The sequence below is a fragment of the Pararge aegeria genome, chromosome 24 (assembly GCF_905163445.1).
Source record: "Pararge aegeria chromosome 24, ilParAegt1.1, whole genome shotgun sequence".
In the NCBI taxonomy this organism is placed as follows: domain Eukaryota; kingdom Metazoa; phylum Arthropoda; class Insecta; order Lepidoptera; family Nymphalidae; genus Pararge; species Pararge aegeria.
The window spans coordinates 5,156,844-5,169,124 of record NC_053203.1 but is presented as its reverse complement, the minus strand read 5'-3'; the positions used below and the strand labels follow the sequence as shown (position 1 = coordinate 5,169,124).

General features: G+C 37.8%; 1 protein-coding gene across 2 annotated transcripts in view; it reads right to left on the bottom strand.

Moving 5' to 3' along the window:
• LOC120634484 (endothelin-converting enzyme homolog) overlaps positions 1 to 12,281 on the bottom strand; it is a 91,082-nt gene that overhangs the window by 10,126 nt on the left and 68,675 nt on the right. For both annotated transcript variants that reach the window (XM_039905121.1, XM_039905120.1), the window contains 2 exons: positions 9,246 to 9,411; positions 2,652 to 2,861 (listed from right to left, as the gene is read on the bottom strand). In XM_039905121.1, coding sequence (XP_039761055.1) covers positions 2,652 to 2,861; positions 9,246 to 9,411 — 376 coding nt within the window. The remainder of the gene's footprint in view (positions 1 to 2,651; positions 2,862 to 9,245; positions 9,412 to 12,281) is intronic.

Below are 12,281 nucleotides of genomic sequence, written 5' to 3'. Positions count from 1 at the left end.
CCAACGAGGCAATTCTACCGAGTATTCACTCGTAAAAATATGACCCGCCATGACTTTGAACAACTTCGCCGTATTATCAAATTAGAGCACCATTGTGAATTCGGCGCGAAACGTCGATGATGCTAATTGGGTCGTCAACAAATCCTGAAGTAGTGCTGTCCTTTTCCAATTGCTCCCTTTCGAAAGGGATGACCAATTTATTTAAATATGTACAGGAGTTTGTTTCGTTTAGCATCGTTTAACAATGCAATATGTTTGGCAAATATATTGGCACTTGATTTTGCAGAGAATATAATATAGTACTTATTGTATAAAAATTATATCCGTATTCGTAAATGTTTTTTATACATGGGAAAGTGTGTGTATCTATCAGTTTGTGGGTGTGTTATTTCTTATCATTTAAAAAAATGTCATAGTTAATAATTCTACACGGTTACATTTTAACCTAAGATTACCTTAACTTAGAACGTACGAACGAAGTGCATTCGACAGCTCGACTTCACTTACGGTGGGCAGAGTTTGAATCCCAGCACCAAAGTATTACTTTTCAAAGTATATGCGTTTTAAGTAAATAAAATATCACTTGCTTCAACGGTGAAGGAAAACATCGCGAGAAAACCTGCATGCCTGATGCCTGAGAGTTATAACTTATGTTTGCGGAGATGTGTGGAGTCCACCAATCTGCTAAAAAATTGCGAATTGAATATTTTTTATAACTCCCTCCAGGGAGTTGTAAATCGAAAGGGCTTGACTATTAGAATAATGTGTAAGGTAGAGCCGACTCTACCGTACACATTATTCTACAAGTCAAGCCCTTAAAGGTAGTTTTTTAAATTTATAATTAATGTTATGTCTACCCCCGTGCCTAAGAAATAACGTAAGAATTATTTATTAAAAACCTGCAAGAAATGGGCGAGAAATGGTCGGAAGTATGAGAAGGATTTATTTGTGTAATTGTAATTTGGCACATAGGTACAGAACTGATAAAGATAAGATTAGGCCTTGTCTTAGAACGTATTTCTTACGAAATTGTGTACCTCAATCTCGCGAGAGCACATAAATTGTATGCAGACGAAATCGCGATATACAACGAGTTTCCCAATAACATGCTTAGTGGTTCCGCAAATAAAACAAATCGCACATGCGTGAAATGGATTTGCTCGTATCGATTGCGTACTCGCATTGGGAATCCTACCTTATTGCTAAGACTTTAAACCTTAATGTTCCTTGTGTGTATTTAAAGCTGTTAGTCAAACGCAAGGGTATCTTCTATATATTACATAGCTATGAAAATATAATACCTAAGTTAAAGCGTTCTTACACTGAAATCTAGCTTAACATCGTTTTAGAAGTTCCTTTTTTTTAATATACTTAAGGTAACAGCGGTGTTAGGCTAGTGCTTAAGGCTTCGGCTTGCCTTTCCGGGAGACCGCGTTCGGTTTCAAACACGCATCTCTAACTTTTCGGAGTTAATTGCATTTTTAATTTTAGCATTTAAAAATCATGAGGAAACCTTGCATTTCTGAGAGTTCTCCATGGTGTTCTCAAAGGCGTGCTAAGCCCTTAACTCTTCTCATTCTGGTAGAAAAACCGCGCGCTTTAGTGGGCCGGTGATATTTACAGCTTTGACCCCCTTATTGGCATATTTATGGACCCTATTTGTCCACCTTTCTTTCCGTAGGGACCCGCTTCGCTGTGATATTGAAGTCTTGTTTGACGCGAAGTGTGTGTCTACGACGTCGTAGTGTATCAGGACCCAGGTTATACTTTTGTTAATCTAACTAAGCAGTTATGTGGATAATCAATGTCTTCCTTTCTTTCCTTTGGGTGTCATTAATCTAAACTATAAATACATGTGTCCAGTAATATTTCTGTGATACTTAGATACGTCTACAAAACTTACATAGGTACAACGTATAAATGAAAACTAAAATGAAATAAAAACGCTAATGTTTTTTAAGTAAACCATTGCCATAGTTTCTACCGATCACTTTATTAGGTACGTGTCGCGTAGCGTAGGTACTATGCACGTATCAGTCTTTTATCTGCAATAGGGTTGTTATAAGTTTTCTCCCGGAACGAGCTCCACATGCGCTGTACAAGGGAGGCACCGGTGCGTTCTTAGGAGATAACGAAGCCACCCAAATATGTGAAGTGGATGGCCACCGAGGCAGTGGCGCGCACTTCATATATGCACAGAAGCACTGCCTACCCTAAAATTGATATATGTATAGAAGGAGAACTTTTGCCGTTCTATGCAATTTTTCTGCTGTATGTTTTTTTTTTTTTTGTCGTGGTGGAAAAGCTTTATTGCTACCTCTGTCCTTTTGGGCAGGACAGAGGTTATGTGGGACTCGTTTACCCGAACTTAAAACCACCACGGCATGTCCCTCTCGTTGGATTTATTGGACGTCCGGGGAACCCGTTGTACACTTCCCAGACGTACCCCATCTTCCCTGAGGTCGGGTATCATTGAAGATTTCCCCCCGTAAAAAAAAAAAAGTTTGTTATAAGTAAACACTTAGGATGTTTTGAATTAGTTTGTAGAGAAATGAATATGCTTCTTTTAATTTTATTTTTTTTCTGATTTACCGAAATGACTTGAATGAATGAATGAATGAATTAATACGCTTTAAAAAAACAAGCCTTACCAATTGCAGATCTGATGATAAGCTGGTTTTGCAGTTCGATCTTACTGAAGATGCCCCAACTGGACTTCCCTTCCGGTATCGGATTGTTTCTTATCCATCCACCGCATGCGAAGTCGTAGAAGTCCTCGCAAGGATTCTGTGTTTCATCCAGCGCTCTGATCACCTCGCTGGCCGTGTAAATACAGGAACCGGATAGACAGACGTCGCTTTCTGCAAAAATATCAGAATTATTGCCTCATCATCATATCGACCCATTACCAGCCCACTACAGGACACTGGTCTTTCCCACAATGGGAACGGTTTAAGGCAACCACGCTGGACCAGTGTAGATTGGACTCCGCACTGGTCCAGTAAAGACAACTATTATTCATTGTAAAGTCAACATCTCCTAAGGATGCTCCAGTTTCGTTTCCGAGCGAAACGTGCGTAGAAGGTACTTTGCAGAATATGTTTGGTGTGGAATATAAGGATTGAAGAAATTATAAATTAAACCATACAGATTCTCCTGCTTTTCGCGGAGTATAGCAAATTAAGCTTATATTTCATAATACATGGCATATTATGAAAATTAAGCTTAATTTGCTATTAGCTTATATTCCATAATACATGACCTATTATAAAAATTAAGCTTAATTTGCTATACTTTGCGAAAGGCAGGAGAATCTATATAAAATCACAATGTTTTCCTTCATCGTTAAAGCGAGTGGTATGATTATTGATTAAAAAAGTTACAGATGCAAGCTGGGATTCGAAATCGGCCCCCCGAAAGTGAAGTCGAAGTCATATCGATGTGTTCAGGAACACATGCTGGCATATTGGATGAAGGGCGTGGTTGGTGGTGTAATTACAGACACATAAGGCGTTAAATCTACGCCTGAGTTTGAAGGACACTGTGCGGCACTTTGTATGAAATATGCTGCATAGGCTGACGGCCGATTGGCGCAGTGGGCAGCGACCCTGCTTTCTGAGTCAAGGCTGTGGGTTCGATTCCCACAACTGGAAAATATTTGTGTGGTGAACTTAAATGTTTTCCAGTGTCTGGGTGTTTATATGTATAAAATAAGTATTTATGTATATTTTGGAGTAGAGACTTCGGGATCGTGAGGTCCGGAGGCAAGAGCCCTTTTCAAAGAATTATCGAAAAGGGTTATCGAGTCTTCCGGTGATCCTAGAGCGGGCAGTTACCTTGGCCAACGTATTATACTTTGGCCATCCAAAGGGGCAATGCTGCCAGCATCTTAGGAACTGTGCCACGCTGCGGTGGTTTCGAGGACGTTTTAGATTTTATTTAGTTTTAAATAGTTTATTTTAGGTTATATTTGTTTAATAAAATTGTATGTATATTATTCATGAAAATATTCATCAGTCATCTTAGTACCCATAATACAAGCTACGCTTATTTTGGCACTAGATGGCGATTTGTGTATTGTCGTAGTATATTACTATCATTTTTAATTTTCTTTTTAATAGTAGTATATTTATTATTATTATTATTAATAATATTCTTTGCACGGCCTGCGAAGTTTTGCTCAGTTTATAGGCGATGCTTTCCACCATCAGAATGGTCACATTCTTCTCAATTTATTCAATAAAAAAATAAGATACTAGATATACATAGTTGTATACAAATGTGAATCCTAAAGCATATCAACACACTGAGTCACTACAATTAATTGATATCAGCAATACGAGACCATCGTTTAAACTCACGAACTTCAGATCAATTATTTAATGTATACGTACAAAATAACAAGTGCCTCCAATGTAAAGGCGCTACTCCACTTTTGCGCATAGTATGCGCACGCATACTATACCAGCACAGTTTTATCGTGAGTTTTATCAGTAGCGCCCTTCTCTGTGATAAGTATTTTTTATTCTACTTTAAATTAGCCTTTGGCTGCAATCTCACCAGATTGTTTTGTGATGTTGCCGTCTAAGATGGCACATGTTAGCCAGTAATAAGCCTAACTTATCGCTTTCGACGCGTCATCGTTAATGTCATCATCGGTACCTACGCTTTTGTCCTAAGAACCTCTCAACACACAAAAACAGAAACACAGTATCTACACATCGCTTGCTTTAGAAGCAACCTTGATCTTGAGTAGTCACATACCAGTCAATAAACATGGTTCCCGCGATTTTACATATGATTGAGTTTTTTTTATTACAACACATACTTAAGGATCAGGGATGTTTCTACCTACAAAATCACTACTGCTGAATCATACGATCGATATTTAGGCTTTTAACTTCAGGCTTTGCAAACATGTGCGATGTTTGTATGGAAGTTAAAAGCCTACTGCAAAGTTTCTCGAACTGCACTAGCAACTTTAAACACGCGGACGTATCTACTCGCTCATACAAAATAGAGTTCAATAACTAACTAACTAACTTTACAAGCGCTTTTGAAACGGCAAGTCTGCCTGTTTGTTGTTACTCTACTGGCTTTGAAGGCACATTATACGGAGACAAAGCCGATAAGAAACTCAGCGGACGCTCTGAACTGAAAGCGGGCTGTTTCCAAGGTCATGAGGAATTTTAATATTATTTTTAAACTTTTACAGAGGCGAATTAAATATTAACTTCGGTATTATGTTATAAAAGCATTTAACCCCTTTTTTTGGCATGGTGGAAAAGTTTTATTGCTACCTCGAGCTCTTGAACAGGACAGAGGTTATGTGGGACTCCCACACTCTAAAGGTGGTATACCCAAAAAACTACCATGGCCTGTCTCTCTTGCTGGCTTTATTAGACGCCCGGGGAACAAAACAATTTAACCCTACGAAGGATTTCTTTACTTTTCTGAGATAAAAGTAATGTCCGTTTCAAGTAATCTAGAAAAGCACTGACGATAAGTATTTTTTAATTGTTGAAGCGACTCAAGGTGCGGTTATAGCGTCGTCAGTCCGGTAACCGCAGCATTGGTAGACCTAAGCTAGACAATGTGAATAGACGACGTAAAACGTGTCGCAAGGTCCGCGGATGATAGAGAAAAAGCAAAGCAAAGAATATTTACGTGCGTAGCTTGACCGTGCGTAGCAGTTGACGATAGCCTTTATACAATACCACAATACCGCAAACAATAAATAAGCCCCGGTTTATGTTCACAGCAATTCAGCCAGGGTTGTTAAACCGAAGGTCAAAGTTGACGCCCTCCGCGACACTGTGGCGTTACTTGCGCGTCACTGAACATTGATTAATTAGCAATTTTAGCATTGTTAAATTTGACTGTAGTAGTGAAATATGCGTGACGTCACACATTATAGGGCGCTTCATACGAAAAATTGTGATGCAACGTCACACCGTAGAAATCTACGAACACTCTGTTCACTTTTGTGTCATTCTGTTTTTGGTATATTTTTTTTTTTAACTTAGTCCAGGTGAAAATTTATTCATTCAAAAAATATCTACTTGATGAAGCATTTTTGGTCACTCTTCTAGTCTCACGTTTTAAATGAATAATTCTATCTGTATTTGCAATAAAACGTTAATGTCCGAAAAATAGTCACTGTTCCTCGTGATGACGTATCTCCAGAACTTGCGTATTCATTGTATCACGCATATCTGCGATGTTACACTTATTTAGGAATTAAAGCGAGCTCTGACTCATTGTGTAATATGGTGAAAAAATGATGTGCTCTAAATTTAACATTTAAAATGAAGAAAGAATCCATCGTTTTCAAGTTGGTTCTCAGACCTTCCTACGCTTCCATCAGCTACCAACAGTGTTCATAACGCATGGGAGGCGAGCAGTGGCGTGCACTTCATACATGCACAAAAGCACTGCCTACCCTAACATGTTTGTATTATTCAAAAACCCTGTGCACGCCACTGGAGGCGAGAGGCGGCCAAGTCGCGGTACAACAGCTAGTCTGTAATATAAATAAAAATGAGTAGGTAACTGAAGCAAATAGTGAGGGAATTGTGTCAACTGTTTTATGTTGCAATAGAAAAACTATAACCATAATTACTGGGTGGGGTTTTACGGGTGCACGCTATCTGGGGCGAAAATGGATTGGTATCCTATATTTGGGTAGGTTATCACAAAGCAATTCTTATTTTACGGGCGCCGGAATAGATCCCAAGAGTAACGGCTGGTTAAGGGCGACAAGTCAATACGGTGCAATTCACAATTTTGTTTATTTATGTTGCCCAAGACTTAGTAGGCAGTTAGTCCGCAATCGTTTTCTTAAAATTCCGTCCGAAACTTTTGTCTATTTTTACCGCGTTAAAAAGTATACAAGTAATAGGTATCTCTATGCAATATTTAGTCAAGATCTGACATATTTACCCTTTGGGATCTTGGTCACGACGGAACAGCCAGTCCATGCAACTTGGTCGAAATACTGACAAATCCAAAATATTATCGAATTTAAAATTATTAAATTATTATTAGAAAATCTTAGTTTAAAATATTTAATAATTCCCCTTTTTTATCCGGTTGGGACTTGGGTGGGAAAGGTATCCCATTTTCAGCTATCTCTGTCAGTCTGTGCCAAATTTTATTAAGATTGGTGCAGAGTGCAAAAAAGACACGAAAGTCTCCTTTTTTAGTGGCGGCCATCTTGGGAAACATGATGCCACAAACACACACACACACAGAGAGAGACATGTGAAACTTATACTTGTACCACCCTGGCGTTTTTGCGTCGGGGGTTAAAAACTTGCTCTCCGCGCAAGTTCTGCTATACCTACCGACACCTCTTTAGGAGATGTTGATTTCCTTAGTTATACAAAGAAACATGGGAAAAAAACAATGGGAAAAAGTTAACAAAGAGATGGTCCGCTTAGCACAACGAGAATATCCAGTCCACAAATTTTTGTGTAGGTAACGCGATTACGCGACCTTGAGACGAAGGGCGTGGGCCATTGATTTTCGGCTTAGAACCCCGCCTGCCCTGTTTGTATAATATAACATTGACGTAACTCCACCTTATAACTAGAAATGGCTAGTGAATATCTACTTAAGATCGTGACAATACCGCATTAGATTTAAGTGCAACAATGTATTATTATTTGCAATAATTTTTGTTTTCCATTTCATCACTACATTACACGTAGATAATAAGTAATTATAATTTATAGCAACTAGAATACTCAGTAATGTCCACATATTTTTTTTATTTGATTAAATAACTAAGATAAACGTACATCAAACTTTCGTTTGAGAAAATATTGTAATTTGTAAGATTTTTTTTGTGTCCAGAAAATTTTACTGAATCGCGTAAAACGAACGGCTATTTAGTCAGAAATATGGCCAAACACTATTTTTGTGTGAAGAACTAAAAAGAAAATTGAAATTCATATGCAATTTCAATTTCAATTTTTTTATTCATGTTACATTTAACATTAATTATATGATGATATAACGTACCTACGATTATGTACTTACGGAGTGGGCGCAGCATATTCTTAAATTAAATAATTCTATGAATTTCTAAAACACAAGTAGGACAGAGGATGCTCTATAATTTCAAAAAAAAACATTCACTGAATAAATGTATTACTCAAACAGGTATATTTTTTATATTTCATTATTTTCTTCTTCATTTCAGTGTTCCTTATAAAATCAGTTACCATGGTTAAGTATTTTTATTGACATTGCGTATGTATTAGAAGCAGGCGTTAATTTGCGGATTTCCATGATTTGTTATGAAAATAAAGTTTAATTTGCTATACTTAGCGAAAAGCAGGAAAATCTGTATGGTGTAATTTATAATTTCTTCAATCTTTATACACAAACAGATCTTCGGCAATGTACCCTCTACGCACATTTCGCTCCAGAACCGAAGCATCGTCAGGAGATGTTGACTTTACAATGAATAATCAATCATACAAGAAGATAATGATGATTAAGATTAAAAGGTCCTAAAAAATAAAATTTACTGTAAATTTTGTCTGAAGGTACAAGGCTTTGGCCGCGATCGGTCTCAGCTCACTACCCTGCAGCAATAAAAACTTGCCGCCAAGCGAGTTAGCGTTCCAGAACGATAAAAGACGAATAAAGGTCTGCTATCATCATCATAACTGCTGGGTGCAGCATGCATGATGTTATAAAATGAAGGAAATCTTCAGTACGAATGGCAAATACTTACATTGTAAGAGTTATAAAAAGCCTACCCTGGCTTTTTATAACTCTTACAATGTAAGTTTATGTTAGTGTGTGTAAGAGTTATAAAAAGCCAGGGTAGGTTTTTTATAACTCTTACAATGTAAGTATTTACGATTCGTACTGGAGATTTCCTTCATTTTATATCGTCTCCATACCCTGTGCATACCCTCAATCACGCCCCTGCTGCTGGTCTAAAGGCCTCTCCACACTAGAGGTTTTTATTATTATATATACATATATACAGGCTGGTGATCGCAATAGATGCTGCTGCCCGTCCTCCGTTACATTTCCTTAGTCGCCCCTACGTCACTCGCAGGAAGGGAAGGGGTGATGACAACTGAGGTTCAATCTGCCGTCAGTCTGCTATACCCCTAACAATAAAACCTTCCATCTTAGACAGTATTATCAGATACCACCAGTCGAGATTGAAATCGAGCTAACTTGTACTGGAATAAAAAAGCTCTAATCAAATATTGAAATACCTTTTGGCTCAGGTTGGTAGCAGGGTGGTACGGGTATGTATGACGGGCCCCGCATCGTCAGCAACACTGCAGTGGTGAGGAGAGTAGCTACCAGGAGAACAGCAGTCGTAACGAGCAGAACTCTTTCCAGCTTCGTCCGTTGATGCCATCCTATGTAAGAAACACCCTGAAACAAAATAAAACTAAGTCAGTATAATGTATATGTGCCAGTTATACAAAGTGAGGGTAAAATTAAGCTATGACACCGAATAAGGATATGAAATATACAGCGTGTAATTGAAATCCTAAGTAATACTCCACTAGAGGTACGTTATGTACTGTCTCTGATACTTACCTGTGAATACGAAAACCTAATAGTTTTTTCGTAAACCACTGCAATAGTTTTTACTGAAATAAACCAGATACAACTCTAACGTCACATGCAAAATTAAAATCATGTGACTCCTGTCACTTTATTAGGTATACGTTGCGTAGCGTTGGTATTATGCACGTGCCGGTCTTTAATCTTCAATAGGGTTATAAGTAAATACTTAGAATGTTTTGAATTCGTTTGTATGGAAAAATTAATACTTTTCTTTTGATTTAATATTTATACAGGGTGATTCCATATGGAAATATACTTCTGCATCCTTAAATATTATTTCGTTATTTTGTTACACGTTGTATACACGTAGAGGTCCAATAGCCATATATACTACAATATATGTAGTAGGTATAATTATTATATGAAGGCCGAGTGGGCGCAGTGGGCAGCGACCAGTGGCGTGCACAGGGCTTTTGACCAGGGTATGCATAAAGACGGAAGGTTCCATAAAATGGAAAAATCCTGAGTCATACAAACATTTTAGGGTATGCAGTGCTTTTGTGCATGTATGAAGTGCACGCCACTGGCAGCGACCCTGCTTTCTGAATCCAAGGCTGCTGGTTCGATTCCCACAACTGGAAATTGATTGGATGATGAACATTTTTAAGTAGAGCACTGGTGAACAAGTGGAAATAATATCAAAATAATATAAACGGAGCTAAACTTCTCCTATGTTCCCGTGCTTTAGCAGGTGGACACGTTAGTTATATCCCTTGGCAGGTGACATAATTGGGGATATCATTTTAGGTAGGCCATGGTAGGTACCCTTCGCATACGTCTTTAGAGAACTTGCTCGCTAAATCCACTGAGGGTAGTGTTTATAAGGTATAAGGTAGTATTTATTTTTGCGCGAAGGATGGTTTTTTTTTTTTATGAGACGAGTGTTTGACCGCAATCACACCTGATGGTTAGTTATGATGCAGCCTCAGGTTGGCCGCGTTTGCCTAGAAGATACCTATTCACTCTTGATTTGAAGATACTCATATTGTAGGTACTGGGAAAAATGGAAGCTGGTAGGGCATTCCAAATGTAATTTACAAATCAGTTATAAAAAGCAACGCTTTGCAATGTATAGGACAAGTTTTATTGGAAGCGTGTGAGATAACGCGTTGCAAACAAGCAATTGGTTGTACTTTATCAACCATAATATGGAGCAGATGTGAGATGTACGTAATCTGTAGTTTGTACACAAGGTTGGGATCTATAGAGCGTGCAGACAGACATTATGTTTCTATCTATACAATAACTATAATATTATAAAAAGCAAAGATTTTTTAGTTTGTTTGTACCGAATAGTCTCCGAAACTACTGGACTCATTTTTATACATTTTTACCAATAGAAAGCTATTTTATCCAGAAATAACATAAAACAGTTAGTTACTATAAAATAACATAAAACAGTTAATTTCTAGAGCTAGCCGGAAAAAAACAATGACTAAATGGACTACAATTTTGGGCTTTAGTAGCCACAACACAATAAGCCAATATACTTATGTCGAAAAAAAATATGTCTGTGATTTTAATAGTTCTTCAATGTTAATCGCATTACGACCCAAGACGCTTGAAACCGCGGGTTACAAATCGTATTATAGTATAAGATGCAGTGGCAGATTTGTAGTCCTAGCCGCTCTAGGCCCCGGGCCATGTGCCGCCCCCTTCTCAACAACATCGTTATAGACTAGATACTTATTTGTCCAGTAAAATTTACCTTCAGTGTTTTTTTCTCACGATTTGCCGCCCTTAATATCTGGCCGACCTAGGCCCGGGCCTACTGAGCCTTAGGGCAAATCCGCCACTGATAAGATGTACTGTTTGTAACTTGAAACATGAATAAAAGCATTTTCTAATACCAAGGAAGATAGAAAATATACTGATATTCAGTTATTCCATAGCTAAGACACACATTCATATTATCACTGTGGATTTGTGGAGAGATCCAAGAGATCCGTTACATGGGACACTTCTTACCGAGATTAGCTTCGCCTCATGGGACACGATAGATAGATATTTTTAGCCGATAATTCGGTACCATAAAAACATATTATAAACTGCTCGAAAATCCCCGTCAAAGTTTTGAAAAATATCCCACGGTTTAAGCATGCAAATTTTTTTCAAGATCGGTTTAGCAGTGAAACCGCGAATAGATATGTCAAAGAGTATACATTCATATACCCATGGGAACGTTTCCAAAGAATATAAATATAAATTTATCCTTTGTCAATATCTTAATTGCAATTGCTTAATCGATGCAGACATTAAGCCATACATACAAACTTTCGCATTTAGAATTTGGATTAAAGCCTTACCAGGAAAATAAAAAACCTGTTTTGGAGACTCCACATTTGCAGAGCAATACAAATGCTAATACATTTGTATTATAGACAGATTAAGAGTTTAGAAAACAATAGTTCAACTTTTATTCGCAATATGGCGAGGTTTTTTATTTTCCGGTAGGGCTAGCATGCGCACGAGATAATAATGTATTCTCATTATCTCGTAAGGTTTTACTAGACATATTCTACATACCGTGTTCTTCACAAGAAACATTGTGGTAAGGAATACTTTAAAACACGTCTTAGTTCATGGACAGGAGACAACACTCTGGTCCTAAATCCGATCATCGAATAGGTGTTATCCCATTAAGGCCCAATAAAGTGGTAGTAAAGTACCCA